The 26,078-nt window shown below is 29.6% G+C and overlaps 1 protein-coding gene across 1 annotated transcript; it reads left to right on the forward strand.

Moving 5' to 3' along the window:
• The first annotated feature begins 422 nt into the window (after positions 1 to 422).
• On the forward strand, positions 423 to 26,078 carry LOC132716147 (transcriptional regulator ATRX-like). The gene is made up of 8 exons (XM_060699345.1): positions 423 to 818; positions 20,399 to 20,436; positions 20,929 to 21,193; positions 21,420 to 21,532; positions 22,048 to 22,102; positions 24,110 to 24,342; positions 24,550 to 24,735; positions 25,062 to 26,078. The coding sequence occupies exons 1-8, from the start codon at positions 770 to 772 to the stop codon at positions 25,155 to 25,157; spliced, it is 1,035 nt and encodes a 344-aa protein (XP_060555328.1). The 5' UTR covers positions 423 to 769; the 3' UTR covers positions 25,158 to 26,078.

Genomic DNA, 26,078 nt, shown 5'->3' on the forward strand with positions numbered 1-26,078 from the left:
TTACTTCCTGCAACAACATACAGCTATACAATGACAACAAAATTGCTAAAAATGATTTAATTATGTATTAAAGTTTAGGACAAATGGTACAAGCCATGTACATGAGATGGTATTTCAATATAATCTGTTATTAATTAATCAAATCATCGTATTTTTACGTCGTTAATACGGCTTCCATTTACGGAGATTTTATGATTCAAATTGAAACAAGTTTCTATACCATCATGTGTAATGCAATGCCTCTAAACGCCGTTAAAACATTCATGAAATATTTATATAAAAGCTTAATGAGGCGTTACAAAAAGCAATCAAATTTCTTTGAAATACAAAACATGCCAATTTCTGACATAAATAACTGGCTAGAAAACATGTATAATTAAAGAGACAGAAGAAAACCGAATAAACTCAATGCGTTAACGCTTGTATAACTTGGTGGTTGTGTAAATGCTTCAATAATTAATATTATTGTTTTTCAGTTCATTATCATTTGCAGAGTTTGAAACAAATATTACTGAAAATTATTCGCAAATTAGACTAGTGTGAGGATAATTATTTCACAAATATAAAAGGATCGATAGAACGAAGTACTTCAATGCCAGAGAATTTTATGGTAACGTTGCCAAGATGCATTATTGGTAACCAATAGTTTCCAGGAAACTTTGTAACGGTTCAGCACGTGGAATAGAGAAGCGGCAAGTAGTGAAAGGCGACACTGTGTCGTTCTTAAATCTAATATTATACCTATATTGTTTGTCATAGGAAACTAAAAATGAGGCGGATTTTAACGTTCAGTTTTTGTGTCCTGATAGTCTCTCAAGGTAAGATAATCTTGTTAATTGAAACAGTAAAATCGTCACAAGAAATTACGCGTTTTATACCATAATTGAAAACGTATTTTGTTTTATTGAATTCGTTACTTCTTTCAGTAAGGATTAACTTAATTAAGGAGGTAGTTTTGTGAATGATTTATTTCAAAATGATTCTCTAGTATATCATTGTGAATAGCAATGTCGTAAATTTTGCAGTTATAACAGACATTTTGAATACAACATTTACCGTTAAATGGTATGAGCTTTATGTATTATTTGTGAGTTATATAAAAATTTATAAGAAGAATTATATAATAAGAATTAAGTTTTTTCTATAATCTAATGGTCAATTCTCATAGAATGTCTGGTAGTTTAACACACATTAAACAGAGTAAAACGTTCGGAACAAAATATTAGGTTGCTATTTTTAAAAGGTTTTTAAACCGTTTATCAATGCATTTGTGAAAGCGCCATTTGCATGTACCGACATATTTCTTTCATAAAGGCATTTTGAAGTTGTCCTATTTCAAAATTTTAACAAAAAGTGTTTGTGTAAACTGCAGATAACAGAGATATATATGTAGCTTTATAAACGTTAAAAAATATAATGTCATACATTTCTTGTCTGGAATTTGTGATTCGTATCTATGTTAGTAAACTCATTAGTTCATTTCAAGACGAGATAATAAGCTTTCTAATTAACATTTAAGTGATTAAGATAAAGAACGGAACAAATTGTTCACTGATTTTTCATTACAGAAAAAGATCTACATTACTTGTATTGATTATTGATCTGTATTGACTAACGATTTACAAATCACGATTTTGCACTAGAATAGTGTCAGTTATAGTTTCTTATTTAGCACACACATTTAGCAATTCTTATTGGTTCTTTTCGTCATTTTTATGTACATATAAAGTGATGAATTTCGTCAATTTTGTAACAACGGTATACAAATCCATTTCATGTACCAGAATTACAAACGAAACTAGAAAAATTATGTTATAAAACACATATTCCATGTCGATAAATAGTTGGCTACTTTTGAACAATATTCAAAATCGTGCTGTTTTAAATCAATAAATATCTTTTTCATTTTATTTTCACATTTCAGATGTTTTCACGTTTAACACTTGACAAAAAACTTATATTGGATGTCAAAGGTTTCCTATTTAACATAATGTGTTATTTAAAAAAAACTGCCCGCCATCTACTCGGTTTCAAGTCACTGTTATGGGTAGGAGGTTTAACAAAATATGTTTAACAAATGGAAATCCTGATTTTTATGTATCGTACATATATCGAGTTTGCAATGTTTACGTGGAATTAGCCTTAAATAGTGAAATAAAAAAAACAAATTCCCTAAAAACGCCAAAAGCGACAAATTTGAAAAATGTTTCAGGCACAGTTTTATTGAGCCTGTTCATGAACTATCCAAAAGACAAATTTTAAAAGCAGGCACCATATCCTAAGAGCAATTTACAGTATTCAAGTAGGAATACTGAAACCAAGCAAGTTGAAAATGGTCAAGTAGAAGAAAATGAAAATACCACAAACATCTGCACACAACAATAATGTCGTAAGGATCGAAAATATAACATCTTTGATTATATATATATGAACAGGACGACTTCTTACGGTCTTCACACAGTACAAATAATACTGATGTGGTAATAAAATAATGAAAGACAGAATCCCTAAAAAACGCACAGTTTTGCCATTTCGGTTTGATTGAGCCTGTTTTAATGGCAGTACTGTGAAAAGTGCAAGTTACCGTCCAAGCCCTTAGCACTGGCTTAAGCAGAATACAACATTAAAACATGAAGAAATTAAAACATAGTGAAATTTAAATTTACAATACATCCGTAGATGTGTCCATACGACGGTCATCATGGAACCTTCAATGTGACTCTTTCTTGCCGTTCCATGAAAAGCGGCGTATGGACTCCAAATAAAAGAAAGCGTTGCCCTTAACTTGACTGGAGACTGGTATTTATTGAAAAAAGATCTTTAATCTTGAATGGTTACTATCATTCAGATAGCATTTGACGTAAACATTAGTAACTTCATTTTTAAAATGTATGTCAGGGTGAGTCAGACTCATCATCTCTTATCTTACGATAAATAAACGTAGTTGTGTGACGTGTAATTGTTTGAAGATGTACGAGTAGTATATGCATTTATGCTCAAAGTTTAATTCAGAGATGGACATACTTTTTTGTCGAGGACTTGAACGTTCAATTCAGAGTATACCTACCCTGAGATTAGCTTTCGCGTAACTATAAAGCGAGACCTAATTATAATGGTCATAATATGTGTAATTCTTACCACTTTTTGTGTGAGCTCTACATCTCGTTATTAATACATTTGTCATGTGATTTGCCACAAATTTTCTTTATGATGATTTAGGATGGTCAGATTTTCGATACTGATATGTTTTTAAACAATAATTAGAAGAAAACGTTTCAGATATTTATTGAAAGTTATATTGTAATAGTGAAACTTATGTTCTCTTTAGTATGCTCAAAACGAATGCACACCTGGGTTCAAAACCACCGATCTATAATAATATTACCACATTTCATTTCTTCTAACTTTGTCAAAGTTATTCTGATAGATAAGTGGAGTTATTTTAAGGATCGTTTGTTCTTGGATTGAAAATTGAAAAAAGTTGCAGACTCGGTTTGATTTAGCCTGTTCAATGACGGAAGTGGAACTGGCTTTAGCAGAAGTCACCATTTCAATATGAAATGCTATTGTAATCATACGCAGATTACGGGTGTAAATAACTTTTATTTACATGATACTTGACTGGCCTGTGTCGCATAGCTGTGAAATAAGTTCACTCACTATTGTGACCAAAACTAAATATAAATTGAAACATATTGATCGTATATCCAGTTGATATACACTTGATAACTGTAATTAATTATATCGCGTTAAATGTGTAACCATCATTCTATACCACTTTAAATGCCCCTAATTTCCATGTTATTTAATTACATACGAATAATCTCGAAAACTAGCTTATTAAGTTCCTAGACAGAAAAATCCAATAAAGCTTATTTACTAATGAAATAACATAACATGATATGCTGTGTAAAACAACACTTTTTATCTTATTGCTTATTAATATTGTGGTTTTTTTTTGTATTGTACAAGATGCCGTCGATTATTTGATAAAATCTAATTTCATAAACGTAACTATCTTTCTGCGTATATGTATTTTGTTCAAAAAGTTAAAGAAACAAAATCATGTGACATATTCATTGGGACAAGGTACCTCTGACAATTGACTCGCTATATTTTAGAAAGTATATAAAATTTCATAAACTGCTGATTTCTATTTCACAGAAAAACATATACATGTATAACTTTTTAATCTATTAATGTATTAAAATTTTTATTTAATCGACTTTGGTAAATCAAAATTTTACATCTCCTGACATTTTACATACAATTATATTATTACGCGTTTATTCCTTATCTTCAACGTGTTATTTAGGATTATTTTTATGATTTTATCGCCTTATTTATTTTGACTTATTGAGAAAAAAATATTAATTGAATAATCTGTGTGGTATCTGTCTCGCATCGGCATTAAAGAAACTAAGCCACTGGTTTATAAGTAAATTATATGCTAAATTGTTTTCTATTACAGTTTATTGAGTACTTGTTACGGCCCTTCTGTTGTTATTCTATCACATTTTGTTTAGAATTTTGAGGAAAGAACCCAACAAAATCAACAACAAACACTATATTAATTAAATAATATCACATAAACAGTTTTATTACTTCAAAATATCAATAGTTGTTGTGCTGTAATTGTGAACATTTATTCCTAAAGGTATTAAACGACCATGAAAAGCTTTTATCTTGCTTTTATCTACTTTAATCTATCACTGAATAAACGTATTAGGCATCAATTTGAAAGCATTTCCTCCCCGGGATCCAAGTGAGTGTGACACAACAATGATAATAAGTCTTTTCCTAATGATTTTATGCTTTTAGCTCCTTTTTAGAAACATACTCATCCCTTCAGTGACCTTGATTGAAATCCAACACTGATGTTGTTGAAAGGGAAAGTTCTTATTCGTATGAATTTGCATAACGTGTAGGTTGCAATATATATTTGCAAAAATAACATAAATTCAAATATTCAGTAGGTTTGACTTTATTTGTATATATATTTATTTTCTATAGATCTTTAAGATATATTGCAATGCATTATCTTATCTATTTATAATCCGACAGCCAGACAATTAAATTAGTTTAATTTTGAACTAAAGAGTTTAAGGTTGCAGTAGTTGTTCAGTCGTCTGATGTATGAAGTATATAGTTATTGTTTGAAACATATAAAAATTTTGTTGGTATATTATACACTATTCTACAAGGAAAATAATACATCCAATATCATAAATGTCCTTTGTTCCATAATATATCATAATAACTTTATACATTAGTAATATGTCGTTAAAAAGCATTTTAGATTTATTTTTAAATAGTAATACTTCGGGTTTAGATATTATAATTTTTGTATTCCAGATTACCTTTAATAAATTAAACTATGATCTCATGTTGTAGGCAGACACTGGTCTCCAGACTTAATGTTATATAATTTTCACTTCACGTAGATGTTTTACTTTACCTTGTTTTTCAAAAGGCATTAAGTTCATTATCGCAAGACACTGAAATGCTCTTTAAAGATCATTTCAATACTTTTGTCGTAAGAAGCTTTTATCCATGGCGGTACATGCAAAAATGACATACCCACTAAACTATTTTTAACAACCTAAAGTTCTATTTTTAAATGCTGGCATATTCGGAAAAAAAGAATGGTAGAAAGTAGTCAGATGTAAATCAAGGGGCAGGACGTGAAGTGGTTGCACACTTGGTTCAAGCGAGCGAATTAGTTGCAAACTTGACAAAATGGCGAACACGGCGTGATTTTTTGAAACGGGTGAACGAATTTTAGCCAGGCAAGTGGGTTTCTTTGTAATTTTGAAGGTCATTAGTATGTCTATTCCATAATGCAATATATATGTCACACTCGGTTAAAGGTTTCAGCATCCTACATTCTGTTTTGACGAAGTTATTGAAGATATAAACTGATCATGTAGATATTTTGAAATTTGACATGTGACTGTTCTGTTCGGTTTTTCTCCTAATTTATTCGAATTTGTAAGTTTTGAACTGCATTTAACAATAACAAAATATGTTTCTGTCAATGCTGTACAAATGGTTTAGTTCGCAAGTCCGAAAATAACGTTCAATACACAAAATTATCTTGTTCAAGCACATTTTGGTTGCAGACTTATATTTCAAGCATTTTTGTTTGCAAACTTTTGTGTCAATAATGTGGCATGCATATTTTTAGCGAGGAATAACTAATCATTTTTTTTTAAATAATAAGCAATATTAAGGCAAGTATACCCGTTCATCTAATAAGAAATATATATACAAATTGTGCATGCGTGCAGATATATCCTAACACAGGGTCTTTCAAATAGATATATAACACAATATGCTAAATTGAAGTTCAGTTGTGTTTATCTTCATCATTTTTTCTCCTCGATATTTTCTTTTTTACAAAGTCTTATGACTTTTTATATATTGGCATGACTAACTGTAAAGGAAAAGAAAAAAATAGCAACAAATATCTTTCATTATTGTTTGTTTTTGAGATTTGAAATAAATTTGATAATATAGTAGATAAAAACTATATTAACATTGACACAAGGGCATTATTTACATGTTTCTTTAAATTGTTCCTTATTATTGACCAATCAAAACATCTTCCAAATTCCCTAACTCGAACAATGACTTTAAGTAGTTTTGTCACGTACCAGTCAATGTAAATAACCAACCGTATATCATTTATATTATGATCTAATAATCAAAATCATCTTTAGAATACCAATTGACATATGATATACATCAAATCCGAAATATTGTTAACAAGCATGTCATTTTAACTTTTGGTTTGTAAAAATATTTGAAGTACATTTATACACGCTGTGTCTAAAGCAACTGCTGATTTTTACATACGAAACAAACAAATTAACATTTCTTGTGGTTTTGATAAACTTTGGAAATTTTGCCGAGTAACATCGTGTGTGTGCATATGTCCTTATGTTTATGATGAAAATAATTCACTTACATACAACAGTACTTTCACATACGTTTGTTTTGTATGTAGTTTTCATTTGCATTTTACATAAGATGACATATTTTATAATTGAAGTATCAATGAATATTTTTCTATATGCTATTATTTTGTTTGCAGGCTTTTACTGATGATTATAGTATTAAACTGAAAACCATGTAATTTGAAACATAAAGTGCATACTTGTTGTAAAAGAAGAAAGTATAAATAACATTTATAACAAAAACAAGTAACAGAACATAAATGTCAATAATTGCCATTGAAAATATATAACCTTCTACAGTTTTACTATGGATTTCAATAGAATAAGAATAAGTTTGCAACCAAAAATGCTTGAAGTATAAGTCTGCAACCAAAATGTGCTTGAACAAGATATTTTTGTGTATTGAACGTTATCTTCGGACTTGCGAATTAAACCACTTGTACAGCATTGACAGAAACATATTTTGTTATTGTTAAATGCAGTTCAAAACTTACAAATTCGAATAAATTAGGAGAAAAACCGAACAGAACAGTCACATGTCAAATTTCAAAATATCTACATGATCAGTTTATATCTTCAATTACTTCGTCAAAACAGAATGTAGGATGCTGAAACCTTTAACCGAGTGTGGCATATATAGTGCATTATGGAATAGACATACTAATGAACTTCAAAATAACAAAGAAACCCACTTGCCTGGCAAAAAATCGTTCACCCGTTTCAAAAAATTACGCCGTGTTCGCCATTTTGTCAAGTTTGCAACCAATTCGCTCGCTTGAACCAAGTGTGCAACCACTTCACGTCCTGCCCCTTGTAAATAATTGATATTAAATTATTCTCAAAAATGACCTCCTTATTGTCGAAATAAATATTGTATTGCATGTGATTTAGTGCAATGGAACCCTGAATAAGAGATGAATATAATTATTACGCTTTTCAGCTTTTTGGCTTCAAAGTTCAAGCAGAATTACATTAATCATCTTCATAATCATACTGTTGATAAGGAATAAATTTTTAAGAAGAGAATGTTTGGTTGTTTGTTTCACAAATATGAGATGTATTGTTGCAATGAGCTCTTAGTTTTCCGTTGATGTTACCGTTTCTATCAAAATGATGAGGGGAAAATGTCATAAATATGTTCTGTGAATTTTATAGTACCTGACGTTTGATTAAAAAACAATTACGCGCAGTCATGATTAAAACACACCGATCAATTATGACTGCAGCGGATATAATGAAAAACATTAGATAACATAAAGATTTTCAATTTTTTAACTTCGCTAATGGCTATATTATTCCTGAAAACGTTGAAAACTTGTTCAAATGTTGATATTTCATGACAGATTTTGAGAGATTCAAACAAATTGATTCGGAAATTTGAAAATAATGCCTGGAAACAAGTTTTTGAAAAAAAACAAAACAAAAAACACACACACACACACACTAAAATAAGTGAGTGTCGATGTTTTTACGTTGATCAGCGAAAATCTAAGCATAAAACACAACACTAGCAGTTATTATATGTTTTGCAAAGGATTTATCGCTTGTTTTATTGGGTAGGTCGACGGGAAAATACATCCATTTTATTGTTTTTACTTCATACACGTTGACTACTCATTAGTAGTATTTCTATGGTGTTGATAAACAAACATTTGGGTCACGTCAGCAACGTTTGTTTTTAAATCTAAATCGGTAAAGGGGAATTCTAAAGGTCAGTCAAAGAAATCTCTTGTTAGTGAAGTACAGATATGCTCTATATGCATATTAGAATAGTAAAGGGCAACATACAAAAATGAAAACACCGGATCAGATGCATTTCTAATTGCTCGAATTATGAATGATGATGGACATAAATTTACTTAGTTTCGGGGTTACATATTTAATATATATTATTGTGCTAGCGGTGTTATATAAATAACAGAAATGCTTTTAATTCGTATGTACTATCAACTTAATGAAATTTAGTTTATTGTAATGTAAAACAGTGACAACGCAAGCACAAAATTAAATAGTAGCCGAATTTCTATCAATGTTCGATGCGAGTGTGAAAAATTACATCTGAACGTTATGAATATCTAATTTGGAATGAAAGGTTTACTAACTTGCAACTATTGGTTATGTAACAGTACTTGAAATAAGCACCATGTTACCATGTGCTTACATTCTTAATTCATTATTCATGGATGAATGTATCCCTACGGCAGATGGAATTATAGTTTAATCAATCATTCCATAATGTACTACTTGAAAAAGGCGTGTGGTGAAATAACCTAAAATAGACTTAATTAAAATATCTGTAAATTTTCCATTTACTTCGACGGCTAAGATTTTCGGGAAATAAATAACTTCAATGTGTAAAAGTTTGTTGTAATCCAAATCTTTGTTTTAAAATAAAGAAAAAAACAGAATACCTAAAGATAGCCCAACACGGCAAAATTGACAATGTTGCAGGCTCAGTTTGATTGAGCCTGTTCATTGACTGTACTGGAAAGTGCAAGTTACCGTCCACGCCCCTTTTATCGCTTTTATAAGCAGAATTCAACATTTTAACATGGAAAATGGTGAAATTTTGAATTTAGAACATCCGCAGATGTGTTCATACGGCGGTTATCATGGAACCTTCAATGTGACACAGTATTGTCATTCCATGAAAAGCGGCGTATGGTCCCCAAGTAAAAGAATGCATGTGCCCTTTATGAGAAAACAATGGGCGGAACGAAATAAAATGGAATTTTGAAAGGGGGTCTGAGGTTATGAAGCCGGAATATCATAGATAAGACGTCAAAAGACAAATTTAAAAAGCAAGCAACATATCCTAAGGGTGATTATACAGTATTCGAGTAGAAATACTGGAACCACCCAAGATAAAAAAATGCCAAATAGAAGAAACTAAAATTACCACATAAAATGTATACACAACAACAATGTCGTGCCGATCTTCAAGGATCGAAATATAACATCTTGGAGACTTTTTACAGCCGCCACACGGCACAAAAAACACTGATATGACAATAAAATAGAGAAAAGCCACTAGGCCACTAATCAAACCAACGGTTTCCTATTAGAAACAATAATTGATATATTGTCAACATAATTTCATCATCGTGTTTTTTAGTTTAGGAATTGATAAGTAGATATTTAACAAATATTATCAGTTAAATGATACCGGTGCAAATATGATAATTCATATTCATTCATATTGACCATATTAGCTTAAATACAGACAACATACTTACAAGATTCTGTTTTTAGATAGAGTAAATATAAGTTATGAAAATGGTAACATATAGTTGCACATACCGATAATTAACTTGCAACTATTTAATCTAACATGTATAAGCAGAAAATGTTGAATATTAGTTCCATTACTTCATTTATTATGCATGATCCAATTTCTACAATAAAACATCATATTACTGCGTAATATTCGTCGAAGTTAATATGAATAATATGATATTGTTATGTAACTATAGAAGCAATCACAAATTATAAAGTAGGTCGCATTGTATAGCAATTTTAAAGAGAAGATGTGAAAAGCTTGATTTCGTTTTTTATAATTGAGGAAGTTAGATTTAGTCAGAACACGATTGCATGTTTTGCATGCTTGCAATAAATCAGCATTCTTGCATAACAAGTTAATCATATTTCATATTACTTTTGGCTTTGGTGTTTTTTCTTGCATAAATAATCTGTTAATGTTAAACATCAAAAGAAAACAACACTGTATAGGAAATTTTAGTATTAAATTGCACATAGTTTCAGATTGATTTCTGTGATGACGGAAGTCATATTAGAAAATAGCGTACAAGAATGTCAGAACACATGTTCTACATGCGTATGACCTTGAAAATACTAGTGATCAATTATAGATGCCTTGAAAAATGTAAAAATACATATATGGAAGTAGTGACCAGTATTAAAGTCACATTTGTAATAGTATATGTAAATCAAATTTGTATATTTTTACAAATATTGTAAAGGTGATGAACTTGTTTATTGTGGTTAACCACATACTTCTTTTCTGTTTTTTTTGTTATGTCACTTTATTCTTCCGCTTTCATGAAATAATGTTATTATCTTTGAATCTGTAATGACCAAAATTCCAGAGAAAATATTTCAAGAAAAAAAAAACGGCAACGAAAAAATCAGATATTATACCCACAGCAATTGTTGTTTGACATTTAAAAGCAAATAGAACATAATATGTCCTAGGGGGTTAATCTGGCTTGTTTTTGTAAAATGTATTAATCAGATTTAACAGAAAAACGATATTCATATTTTCCTCAATTAGCCAAAAGTCACAAAAGAAATACTTTTTGATTTCTTCGCACTACAAATGTTTGCTGTCGATAGATCAGGTTAATATCAATTTTTAAATATTCCTTATCTAAACTCTACTTCAGCCAGTACACAGGGTGACGACGGTAACATGTATTCATGATCATGCCCAATGTGATTAAAAGCTACGTATTAGGATCTGAATCAACCCATAGGTAGTGACCTTTTCGTTGTTTTTCAACAACCAATCATTGGCGAGCTTTCATTATTTTGAAAGCGATGCGGTTTCTAATTTTAACCCTAGGAAAGCCAATACTGAGTAGGTATTTTTTTACGATTTCGAGAACAAATATTATGTTGTCCATATAGCCGACAGGTAAACTGAGAAAACAGTCTTGCCAATTAAAAATTGACTATAATTTCAAGTTAATTTGCTTAAAATCACATCAAACATTTTTTTTCTGACAAAAATCAGCACACGGATAACGGTATTTTGATACATCCTGTAAAAACCGGTTTGATTGCATGGCTAAAAATAGCTTTCTCGGGAAATCCGAATTACAAAGGAGGCGGTCATCAGATGTACAGGGAAGATATATGTAGATCTGAATTTAGTCAGATTGTGATCATGCCGTAACATTTTCAATTTCATATTACATGTATTATTTTATTTACAGCTATTAAATGGTGGCTCATTATGAAAGAAAAATGAAACTTATTCTTGAACAAATATAAGTATTGCACGACCGTGCATATATTTTGACGTGACGTCATTTGCGCTATAATAGCCTTAAGACGCGCAAAATGTTAGCGTTATACTGTAGGCGCATCAATTAAAAATGGTTCTTTTACACTTCAAACGGTCTTTATTTTTGGTTTATGATAAATAGAATATTGAATTCGTGTAAGTTCATTACTGAATTTATTGAACTGGTTGAACAAAATAATATTATGCTCGCCAGAGGCTGGCATATTATAATTTTATTCAACTCGTTCAATAAATTCAGTATTAAACTTACACTCAATGTATGGTTTTATCCGGTACTTTCGTTTGAAAGTAATCTTTATATGATCGTTAGTTAGTAATTCCTTTGATGTTTATTTATTTAATAGTGATATGTGTGCTACAAAATATAATGTTTTAAGTTGGACATTTTAAAACGTAGTAACTATTGGGTAGTTTAATGCGATATTTTAAAAACAATTGATTCCCCAGTATTTATTGAAATCATATTGTTATCTTAACAAAGACAACCAAGTTTCTCATTGAAAATGTCCTTTTCACCTTTAGTAAAATAAGGACGGGCATTGCGAAATAAGAAACTTCAATACTTCAATAACGATTTTTATCAGTAGGAATGTAACAGCTGGATTAATGTATTAAGGAGTTTTATTGTTGTATTTTCAAATTATGCCTATTCATTTAGTACAATTAACTGAAAATGGCTATTGTTATTGAAACGGAAAATGTAATAAAAACAACCTATAACACTGTTAGATGTATCCATTAAGAATTGCTTGATGTAAACATTATAAACATACTTTCAAAACTCTTTTAAAGAGTAAAATATTCCGGAGAGAAAAAAAAATTAGACAAGCATTTGTCAATAAAATAAATGATTTTATCATTAATTACCTTCATGATTTGTTTTAATGCTTAAACTTAAAATTATTGGAAATAAAAAATATCTACAACAGTGTTTCATACTTGTTTTCATTCGAACACTGTACTGTTTAAATTTAAAAAAAAATATTTTTTTTTCACAACATGATATTAAATTAAAATATTTTTGACATTTTTTTAGAAAAAAACACATGACTTTTTTTTTTTTAGAAAATCACATGTTTTTTTTTTAGAAAAGCACATGGTAGCACTTCAAGTATAATAACTCATTGACAATTTTGCGCCACTAAGCAAAGTTACATGACATTTATTCAGTTGTTTTTTATGTTAGAAACATCTAAGATTCGCAACGAGCACGTTCCCTCTCCCAGGAGGTGAATGAAATACACTATCCTTCTTGTATTACAAGAGATTCCTTGCTGAGGTTTCACGTGATCTGTTTAATGCTGCTTCAAATAGTGATAAGCTTGTGTTTGTTTAAGTATTTTAATATTGTTATGTTTAATGTAAGAATAATTTAAATAGTAAGGTTATTTTATAAAATTACATGCATGTTGTAAAATATTATAACAGGACAGTTTTGATTCAACATTGCCTTATAATAATTTCGAATGTCATGTGACAGTTGACTAGTACTCAGACATTTTGCCCAAGCTACCATTTTTTACATTAAATGTATAGAAAACATTTGATGAAGTAACTAGTGGACGAAATGTTGTAACGAAACTAGACGAAGACGATTATTATGGCACTGATAAAATACTGCATACTTCAATTGCTTTGCTATTCTGATCCCCGACAGAGCTAAATTATTTAAACGCGCTGTTGAATTCTGTTACTGTTTTATGCGACTATTGATTTGTTTTGTTTTTTGAATACAGATTCTTTTTAGGAAAGCGAGATGAGATCTAAGTTAAATACATGGTTATTGTTTAAAGCCGGAATATACATGTATATCTATTAGATAATGTACACAATAAAGACATATAAGTATTATATGAGTGAATGAATTGAAGTATTAATGAATTACAAAAGAATTCGTTTGTCATATTATGAACCAATTACCGTAAAAATTGCGTTTCTGTTAAATATTTAACGTCAATTCACTTCTCAAGACTCCCTTGAAGACAGTATTATATATGTTTCTGTCGCTATTAATATAAACAAGATTTTATAACAATACCACATTTGAAACCATACATTATACTTTTGAATAAGTTCAACATAAGCTTAGTTCTGTCGGCATTTCTTTCCCGGGCATATACTTAATTTCTCAATTCATTAATTCAGGAGAGAAAGAGCTTAGGTCAGAGATAATTATAGTTTAATCTATCTCTACATATTAAATACGTTAAAAGGCACACAGTAAAACGATTAATTCGTATTAACTAAAGAACGTTAGCAGCAAAATGTAAGAATGGGAAAAAACAGAAACCCTGAAGAAAGCCAAACACGGCAAAGTTGAAATGTTGCAAGCTTGGTTTGGTTGAGCCTGTTGATGGACGGTACTGGAAAGTGCAAGTTACCGTTTACGCCTCTAGCACCGGCTTAAGCAGAATTCAATATTTAAACACGGAAATGGTGAAATTTTGAACTTAGAAACATCCGCATATGTACTGAAACTATTTTCCAGCATGGAAAGTTCGTGATTGTTAAGTGAAGAAAGGTCCACAAATTATTTCATGCGTGTATATTTATACTCAAATGATAAGTAGAAATTTCGAACATCTTCAAGATAAAAGTAAAAACTGGTATATTGGGAACGCATTTTGTAATCAACTTGGATTTTTAAACGACATTTAAATAATAACCATTTGAATTTGAAAGTTCTCAATAAAACCATATTGATTTAGTAAAACGCCACCTACATAATTGATTACTAACAGGCTTGTTTTAGTGGTATGGTTTCTGCAGAAGTCGATTGTTAATAAATAAATCATACTGTTATACTTTCTGTTCATAACATTAAATGTCAAGATCAATGATTAAAGTGCGTGCATAGTTAATCAAGCGTGCTAGTCTGCTTATACAAATTATTGAAGGTTGATTGTTTAATAATAACATGACATATTTTACATAAAATTCATGATAATCTAAAAAACTTCAATAGTACAATTTTTAAGCAGGAATTTATGCATTTTATTATCATAATGTTTTTTGTTATAACCAAATTGATTTTTAGTATATAAAATTCATATTTTGTGAAACAGTGGTATATACATAGTGTATTTTTTAAGAACCAACTCCCATTTTCAAAGCTAATTTTTATTAATATTACTTAGTTCAATCTTTGATGAAAAGATTACAATTAAAACTAACACACTTGTCTAGTTATAGAAGTGTAAGTGATTTGCCAGTTTAGGACGCCATTTATTCTTTGAATAGGTTCTGTTTTTATTCTTTTGACAAGAATGGCAAAAAAGACAGTAAACACGCAACTATATCTGTGAAATACTGGTATATTTTATTCAAAGGTTTGGCTAAAAATTACAAGAAAAAAGTAGCTGAAACTTCATTGTTTGCAAATTAATTTTCACTACAAATGTAATTTAATTCACACAAATTATGTCTAATAAACACAACCATTAAAAAAGTTCGAATTTTGTCTGATGACTAGTTACATATATAAACATGGATACTAATTTTTGTTTGATGATTTTCTCTATTCAGCACTATAATGAATAATGTGTTTCTTTAGGTTGTTTTTCTTTCAAAAACAGTTGAAACTTACTATTAAGTTTTGAAAAGGGTTGTTTAGCGACGGTTTATTTAAATATGGGGAACAATTATGAAACGAAGTAAAATAAGATAGTGACCGAGAAAAAATACTTATGAAATTGATCATATTTGAAAATCAAAGTTAAATGATGAAAAAGCAGAAGGAAAATTTCGAATCAGTCTATCAATTAAGAAAACATTTATTAATAATATGAACATGTACTTTAATTAAAGTTAACGTCAAATGCAGACATTACTGATATATATTGTATTCAGTTATTCGTTTCTTTTTATCAAATGGATATTTCTAATATATGACGAAACAAAAAAATACTTAGAATGTTAAGTTCGTTGCCATTTGAAAGGGCTTTTCTGTCAGCATTGACGCAAATATTTACAACAACGTAAAGTAACTTTATTTAATTAAAACGTGAGAAGTGTGTAACGCATTGATTAGAAAATCCTTAATCTATTCTGATTAATTTCGTGTAAGCTTAAACGCATGACAACTTATATGATGATTACAAAATGATGTGTACCTACACATATTGTTTGGCATGACATTATAGTTGTAGGTTGAAATACTGGTAAAGTTCATTCTTTTTTGTGCACAACATCAAGCCAAACCTTTACCAACAAACGACAAGATGCCACCATGACACTAACATTGTAATACAGCAAGCCATAGCAATAAGAAAAATGATAGCTTTTTAGTTTATTCCAATAAAAAGAAGCCCTTTCAATAATGTTTTATGGTGAAAGAAAATAGGCCATAACAAAGAAATAGTTGACATTTATGTTACCTCTTTATCAGAACTGTTTAATTTGTAAGCCTGAAATTAATTAACCAGGACATACATCAGCTTTTCAGGATATCGCACCTTAAGAGAGCAAATACTCCCTTTTTTGAACGAGTAATGTTTTATTTTATTTATGAAGAATGTGAGTCTGGCTTTCTTTAGGGATTCTGTTTTTCTCTATTTCTAAAAATATGCACCATTTCGCTACACATATATTTGAAGAAAATATGCTAATATACAAATCCTATAAATAAAATTCTTAATATAATTTTCCCATAAAAAAACAACAAAAATTGGCCCTTCCGACTTTAAGCATTGAAAAATAAGGCCATTGCACACAAACCTATCACAAACAAAACAATGCGAACATTTATCATCAAACCTAAAGTGTTTCTGTTTGAATATCTTAAAAATAAACTGCTTTTATGGATATGTACTACAGAAACAATTTATTTTGTGTTTTAGAATCAAGTCGGATTTTTGAAAAATGTGTTTTTATCGTTAAATATAAAGAATAAATCTTGGTGCTCCAGGAACGATAATATTTCACCCATTTACTGCTGACTGTAATATATATCTGTCGAATGGTTTTATTTTGTAAAGACTTTCTTATGATAAGGCTGTCTATGTTTCTCTGTCAATATACCTACCTATTCCGACATGATTGTGAAAGTCTGTGCCTGAAAATGAATATGAATAAGTAATTTGATGATTGGTAAATAAAGTTCCTTCCATAAATGTTTGTAAAGCAAAAGGAAAATATCACTGTTTTGCAAATATATGCACACGCTTCAAACATATGACAATTTTTAAACATATAACAATTTTTTATACAAAAGATAGGAAGTTTTGGCATGGCATTGTTTTCTTTAATGAATGATTTATCATACTTCTTATTCTATATCGGCGAGATTTAAATTACATAAACACAATGCACGAATATCGCGTTCTGAGATTATGCGTTATTGTAGAAGATCAGGTTTTAGAATATAATCTTTACAAAAATAACATTATTTATTATATACTTTCACTCATTTGTCTATATTTAATTCATGTATCTATCACCTTACAAATACGATAAGAAGAAAACTCCGTATCATTTACGAGTGTGATTAGGAATGACTTGATGGCGTAATGTTTAAATTCGAGGAAATATATATTAAAAGTGTTTTCGTTTCATCGCATATCCAGGCGGGTGTAGTACAAACGTTAACTATATCCATTTTAAAACAACATCACTTGTGTTGGTTTGAATGATTTAACGCTTGGACAGTTGACATTATGCATTTGGCGTCAAACAAACCTCAAGAGATATATTTCTATGTATTTTATAAGGGAAACCCAAAATCAATGCATGCTATTAAAGTGATGACAATAAAAAAAACCTACAAACCAGTCATATCGCAGATACTCTGACAAAATTTTTGCACAATGACAATAAAACCCATATTATCGCGAGAATCCATCAGTCAATTAATATATCGTATTTGATTGAAAACTAGTAATTCAAAATGAATTAGACCAAAGACGATAATAAATAGGTTGTTACAATAATATATCAAGTGCATAAAATAATCTTAATTGTTGAAAAGAATCCATTTCACAAAAGTTAAAAACAATTTATTATTTAAAAGATATCGACTCTCCATTTCTAGATTGAATTTGTTTTGGAATGAAATATGGAAGCATGCTTAATGAATTAGTTTTTGATTAAACAAAGACGATATAAAATGATTTATAAAGAAACATGTACGTGGTGCTTTCTTTATTAACTAATTGATAAATAATGCTATATAAGACATTTTAATAAGATTCAGTTACATTACTATCAACAGCGAGGAACATTTCATAGGGACATAAGGATAAATTACGTTTCTTGACTACATATCATTTTTCTCCTCTAGCAAATATTTTATTCATAAATGTCAGCACCATAATTTGTTTTGCAATATTTCAAAGGAAAGTTGGCTTTTATAACCATCTTTAAAAATAAAGAAAATGGTAAGGAGAGAAGCATCTCATCATAATTGCTAAATTGTAAAATTGTAGCTCAAAATTATCTTACACAAAGGATATTTTTGTCATTTATTTTCCTAAAAGAAAATGAAACATTTGCTCCTGGTAATGTGAAACATTAATGTCACCCAAAAGAACTACATGAAAAATAAAATTATTCATTTATCATTACCAATTTTCAAAATTTCTTAATTTAAAAAAAAACCAAAACATTTTTGAAAATAAATGAAAATGATAAAAGTTGATAGTGTTACTCTATAAAACATAAATTACATATAAAATAAATATAAGCCTTTTAGTTTGTTTATAACCTGAAAAGAGATGCTAAAGGCCCCAGGCTAACATGCCAGTCTTTAAATTATCAAAATTACTTTTCTCCTTTGAATTGGCCAAAACATACTTACTTGATGATTTCTATTTGCCATAAAAAGGTCATATTGTGGTCCTCAAGAAAATAGTTAAAATTGTTTTACATCAAACATATAACATATATCAAAATATATACATCGTCACAGAATACCCCTACCCTTAAAATTTTATCAACAAAAATTATATATAATGTCGTAGGATAATCATGCACACTTAAATTAAAATATGGCTGTATATATTTCATTCAGTATATTATCGAATGTAAGTCGTGCTGGTTTGGTAATTTAGAAATTTACCAGTGTTAAACATCTCAACAGAATAATTATTAAAAAGGAATTTAACGTAACAAAGCTAAAATGTTTGCATAATATCTCGAGTTTTCTAAAACAAGACGAAATTAAACTCAAAATAATTGCTTTTTGTTGTTGAAAACAATGACTCTACCTGCCACAAAATTAGCCTTTTCAAGTAAAATTAATGAAAATCCATGAATGTTCTAACAACTAGAAATAAAATGAAAAATATTGTATTTGCCAATATTCTACTTTTCAAATTATATAATTGTAAAGAATGCATTGTAGTGAAAATATCAATTTATAAATCAACAGCTGAATATAAATTGAACATTGTCGTTTTGAATAGCAAAAGCAGGAATGTAATAAAAGCAAAATGTCTCATTTCAAAATCTGTCTTTATTTTGTTATGAGATCGAATGCTTGCAATAATAAAATCGAACAAGCGATGCAGTTATTGTATTTTGCAATTGTAATGTTGATTCCACAACAAAATGTTATTGTTGTGCAGTCAGCAGTTAAAAGAGGGTTTAGGTTTCCATTATGTGAATAACAAATGAACTTATTTAAAAGAAACAGTCTGGATACATTTTTTTCAAATTCGTGAAATTTACAAGAAATTGCCAGAAACTATTCTCAAAATTGAATGTTTATAATATCATCAATGTTATCTACACTGTAGTTATATTTTTGCTTTCTTCAGGATCATTGATTCAAGGGGCTAGTTTCTCAAAGCTGTGCTAAATTTAACAGTCCGTTAAATCCACTTAATGTTGTGTTAAATTCTGTTGCTCAAAATTAACGCCCACTTTAACAGCCATTATAACAGCTGAATCCGTCTGTTGATTTAATCGAAGCTTGAACCTCCGTTATAATTTAAGTTTACGCTAAGTGTTAACAATTGAATACCACTTAAGTCAGTGCTAGGGAGCGTTTTCCCCATCAGACTCATGCAAACCGAGTCTACAATTTTTATGTATTATTATTGTTTTCAATGATTCCGAGGAACTTCTATTTTCTAGATTAAAAGAAAAATGCATCCGAAAGATTATAATATTGTTCGATTGTTGTTGTATTTAGGGAAAACCACTTTAATTAAAAAAAAGCTATATGAAATAGTTTCGTATTAATATGGATCTAATTAGAGATGTATTAACAATTATGTAAACAGCTAGAGTTTATACTATAATAATATAGTTATATGTAAAAAACTTTTTGCGATTAGCAATATTTTTTCAATCATACAATTATAAATCCTCGAATAGTAAGATTTTTTTGAAATTGTACGATTGTACTGTGCAAGTATCAATGCTTTGAATATATTTGCATCTATATTTTCAGTCATGGGAGCCCCGTCTGACAGATTTTCAGAAGAAGAGGTCAGTACATATTTTCAAACATTTACTTTCCATTTTATCATAATGATTATAACCATTTTATTTTCTCATTCTTGTTGAACGTTTTCAACAATCCTCCCGTAATAATGTCAATCCTATGATATTTCGAATTGACTTGAATTTTAACAGAAATAATCATTTTTGAACGTATAGCATACAAAGGAATTAATTTGCTATTTTTTAGCGTGAAGAAACTATATCAACATTACTGTGTGTAAGATATATACTGATTTGTAAAGCAGTATCTAAAAACAACAAATTCTAAGCATAATTTGCGAAATAAATAATGAAACTAACTGTTAAAAAATCCCTATTCTCACAAAATTCATTCATGCCAGGAAAATAGCGAGTTCTCAGTTTCAAGTTAATTTCTCTCGGGGCCATATATCTTATCGCAACTTAAGTTTAAAGTGATGATAAACTCTCACTCATTTTCTCAGAATTAGCTCAATGAACTGTTTGTTTGTTTCACAGGGAGATTCAGTCGAGCAAGAACTAATTAGGAATCATCATTCAACTGCAGCAGAGCGCCGATTAAAATCTAAAGCTAGACAGTTCTCATCTGATTTGGACGAATCGTCTCCTATAGAGAGCATAGAAGACATTGAGGAATCTGAAGATGACGACGACAGATCAATCACGGAAGACGAGATATATGACATCACAGTTGGTGACGTAATACGTGACGTTTTAATTACACTGAGGGATAATCCAGATATAGTAAAACAGCTGATTGCAAGTGAGTAAGAACTTATTTAATTGAAGTGTTTGTATCATTTAACTTGAACGAGGGATATACTAGTCAACTAAATTTTGAATACTTTCAGTGGAGAATATAATGTCTGGAAAAGATAATTACGCTTTTCAAATTTATAATCTTTTTGACATAATGATTAATAGTTCCCAAGTCTATAAATGTGCATTCTTAGATATGATATTTGTTTGTACAATCTTCACGTTTATAGGTGAGAAGGCAAAACTATCAGAGCAGATTGATGCATTCAACAACCTTGTTGATGGGGACTCTGCAGGAGATAGCCTTGCTGGATATATGAAACCTGCAGAACAACTAAAATCTGTAAATGTTTACATGTATTTTTCCACTATCTCCGGACGATCAAACTTATTTTTTTCCAGTTTCTCTTCAATCTCACTGCCTGTCAATCTGTTTTATTTAATAACTGTCTACAAGTATCCAATAAAAAATAGCAAACCGTTGGTCTATGGTCTATGCTACTAGAAATTAGAAAAAGTAATGTGCTTAAGCGAAATGTAAATATAATTTAAAGAAAGGCAAAGATAGCTTGACATTTATATATTAAACTGCAATCTACTGTATGACTTGAATTGCCGCTTTGCATATAGTTTACTACACATTATCATTCTCATTAGGACGTGTTACACCACAGTATGACTTTTTACTTATGCCTCAATTGATGTATATACAGAGTATGCCCTTTCTCTGTTATCTGCTATGCCTAATTATCATTATATAATTATATGATACTGATAAATTCACAGTGTGTGTAATGATATTTTGAGGCGTCTTTTTTCATTGAAAGTGATGTCACATTATATTTTTTATTTCTTCAGTTACCAAAGAGTGTTGAAAAGAAAACTGGACGCTCCGGAATGCCCGTTGTACCCGGTAAGATATTAATTCATTTACTAAATTCACTCATTAGTTAAAATACTTGAGACAACCCAACTTATACTATCAGTTTGTGTACTTTAAACACAAACAAACAGGTTACATATTTTTTGCCGAAGATTAAGAAAAAAAGCTTCATGTTATCAAAGTTTTTGTTCTCATTATGCTGATATCTCCGGAAAACAATTATAATTGTTATAATTCGTGCATCTTGTCACTTAAATACCATTTTAATGTATTTTTTGATAATTTTTGTACGGACTTTAAAAAAAACAAAAAAGGACGATATTGAAAAGAAAAAAAAAGTAATACAGAAAACAGAAACCCCATGGAAACACCATCGCGGCAAAATTGTAAAATGTTGCAGGCTCGGTTTGATTAAGCCTGTTCATGGACGGTATTGCCAAGTGCAAACTACCGTCCACGCCCCTAGGACCCTTAGCAACGGCTTAAGATGGATTCAACATTTAAACACAAAAACGGTGAAATTTTGAATTTAGAAACATCCACAGATGTGTTCATAGTAAGACGAGCAATTTAAACACATATGTGCAGAATTTGCATGTATGAATTGTACTTTTTTCAAATAAATGGAAGAAACAAACCTGTCGCATGATAACGCCTTTATTATGTTTATCTTATCCAGGGTTTACAGAAAAGAAAGACGTTTTTCTAGACTTTTATCGTGTAGCTTCAATATTACGAATGAAATTTTGCAGAATTAAGAGATACTTCATTCTAGAAAATCATGTCCGTATAATCGAAAGCTATAAAAAATAACGTGTACTTTCATTCCTTGCATAAGATAATAATATATTCAAATGTATTTACTGGAGCAGTTAGTGATCTATAATAAAACTGATAAAGTTATTTTCATAGAAAATATCGTTTCTATTTTTTCTTGAGGGGACGTGTTTAAATACACTAACGAACTTTCCTACGCATTTCTTCATGATTTCCCAATAACATTAGTTCTATCACTTTACTGAGATACTTTTATGATGTATTAAGAAATTCTATAATTAAAGAACTTCCACGGGAGCAATATGTCTATATCATAAGGTGACATTATTTTCAATTTTTCTGTGTCCTTGACAAGATCTTTCTTAAAGACGTTTTCCGGAGTTTTCATATAGACTTATAGGCAAAATTGAAACTGTGTAATAGAATTTCTTTAAACTTTGCATGTTATTAGAATATGATAACAGAAACATTTTAAACGAATTTGACTTTATTCTTTTAGTGTTTCAAGCAAAAGAGGTTAGTTGTGGTCCTAGTCTGGTTTGGTTTGGTTACAGTATATTTTTTGTTCAAATAAAATGATTAACTAACATTCAATTTATTTATAAATCCATACACAGAAAAATGCTTTGTGCTATAAAATGATTTTAATAAGAAATATTAGTTATATAAATGGTCGGACAGGTCGGTAAACAGGTAAAAATATAATTACCTTGACATGTTGTCATTATTTGTCCAATTCTACATTTAACTATGAAAAATTAATCAGTTATCAATGTGACCAACGAACATTTTTACAACATACGTTCATTGAACGAATGTATCAGTAGCGATCAATTCGTAAAAAGATAGACGGAAAGTCTTTTTATAATTTAAGTAGCTTTATATTGTACACATGAAAATTTTTCATTATCAAATATTGGACAATTACAACCTCAATAGCTAATCTTTTTAAATAACTTGACAGCGAAAAAAATAAATTAGCATTATGTCACTTTAAAAGTTTGGGAATATTTGCAGTGTAAATATATATAAATCCAGAAATGGTTTATACACGTAGAATAGCTTAAACATCTGTAAAGTGTTATAATTCACAAACATTTTTTAAATGTTAAATGCAGAACATAATTTTGTAAACGCCTGTAACATTTTTAAATGTTTTTTTTTCAAAGTCTTTTCGCCTTCTTCTGCGAAGATTAATCACGAAATAAGCCGACACAATGTGACTATAAACAGTCATTTAATATTTTCTATCTCCAACAGGGGAGATACAGGTGTCAGAAAAGCGAGCAGACGAAGTTATAAATGATGAATACACACGCGATGCAGACACACGGGAATCAGAAGAGTACAAAGATTTCTTGATACAACCAGAGGAGGGTGGAAAAGACGACCCAATGTTTGATAATGAAAAATCAAAACTTAAAGAATCTGAAGAATCACCGGTGTCAAAAAGCAATGATGACGACAACGAGTCAGAATCAGATTCAGGAGAAGTATGTATTGTTTAAATTACACACATATTTGTTTGTTTGCTTGATTGGGTTTTACGTCACACCGACACAGAATAGGTCATATGGCGACGTTCCAGTTTTACTGGTGGAGGAAGACCTCATATGCCCCTCCGTGCATTATTTTAGAAGAAACAAATAAGTTTAACTTCATTTAGGGAAATAGAATACATCTTTTCATATTTTTTCCAGAACTCTTTGCGGTTACCATACAGATTCCCATTTTTAAACCCACGCCATATGTTTAAAAGTTTTGGACGATTATCTGAAGAAGAACAACATTCGTCAGAGGACACAGGTGATCAAAACGAACAATCAGACGAAACACGTGAACATGATTCATCGACAGAGAATGATGATAGCCACTTTCATAAAACAGTACTATAATTAATTCAATTTTTGTAACTCTTAATATAATGTTTATGAATTATTTAAAGATTTATTATCTTTACACTTATTGAAATATTTTCTTTATGAAAATTAAACTTTCTGCAAACATTTGCAAATCGTCTATAATCATAATCACGAGACTACAATACTTCATAAATCGACCACAAGAAAATTAAAACGGTATATCCAAATTATTTAGTTATATCATAAACACTTCTAACATTTTAATCATTTATGCACCAGATCTATTAGTAACAAAAGTATTCTTTTGAATATTTGTATGATTATCTTTACGATTTTATTTTCATTTATAGAACAAAATGTCTACAGTGTTAGAAAAAAGACGTGCAAAAACTGAAGACCAAGATTCAAAGAACATGAACAGCAACAGTGATAATATGAAAATGTAATTAAATAGAAACGAATGAAAAAACGACAGATTGGAAGGAAAATAAATATGTACTTTATAAATCACCATTCACTAACTATTTAATAACTTAATTTTTTTTTGGTAAAAAAATTGTAATTTTTTTTGGTAAAAAATTGTAAATATGTTATCATAAAGATCTATGACTCACTACCGATCTTATTTATGATAATATTCCATCATTAATAAAGAGTGTGCGTATATCAATATTTATTGAATAGTTTACGGAGATTTATTAGAATATTCCTTGTTTGTGATAATACAATGCTTAATGGGAACATATTCGGCAGAGAATATATAGTCGTTAAAACATATCTATTTGGTGCGTTAAATATTTTAAATGTTGTATATAAGACTTTCTTTCTTACTCTAAAACTTTTCTTTTTAAGTATATTGCTAATTTCTACTTCCTTTGTATACTTTGTAGTAGTCAAGTTATCATAGGAATGTTATACTTCTTGGAAGTAATTCAATATGCTAAGACAAAAATATTTTTACACTATGAATGTTTTGCTTTTGAAACAATACAAAATGCACTTAACTGCACATATTCATCATGTTAACGTAGAGCTCATTTTTTAAAATAAAGCGAGGTTCCATGATGCCTTTTTATCCACATGAAAATATTTGCCTTTTACTTTTATTCCTAACATTGTTTAAACTGAAATATATACTACTGTTTGTTCACTTCGAGTTTGCTCTGATATTTCCCGTTCAAGTGACATCTTTGATTTAAGATGGTGAAAACAATTTGCCAGATACACTTTAAGATAAATCGGACTGTATTCTTTAGATTTTAAGTTTTAGGTAAACTTCATATTTTAACGTATGTTTTCAACTTATTCACTATTGTTTTTGAAAACTGTCATAACAAATAATTTTTGTAACAGTAGCTATACTGAAA

This window comes from Ruditapes philippinarum, unplaced genomic scaffold, assembly GCF_026571515.1.
Source record: "Ruditapes philippinarum isolate M1 unplaced genomic scaffold, ASM2657151v2 ctg128_1_1_1_1, whole genome shotgun sequence".
In the NCBI taxonomy this organism is placed as follows: domain Eukaryota; kingdom Metazoa; phylum Mollusca; class Bivalvia; order Venerida; family Veneridae; genus Ruditapes; species Ruditapes philippinarum.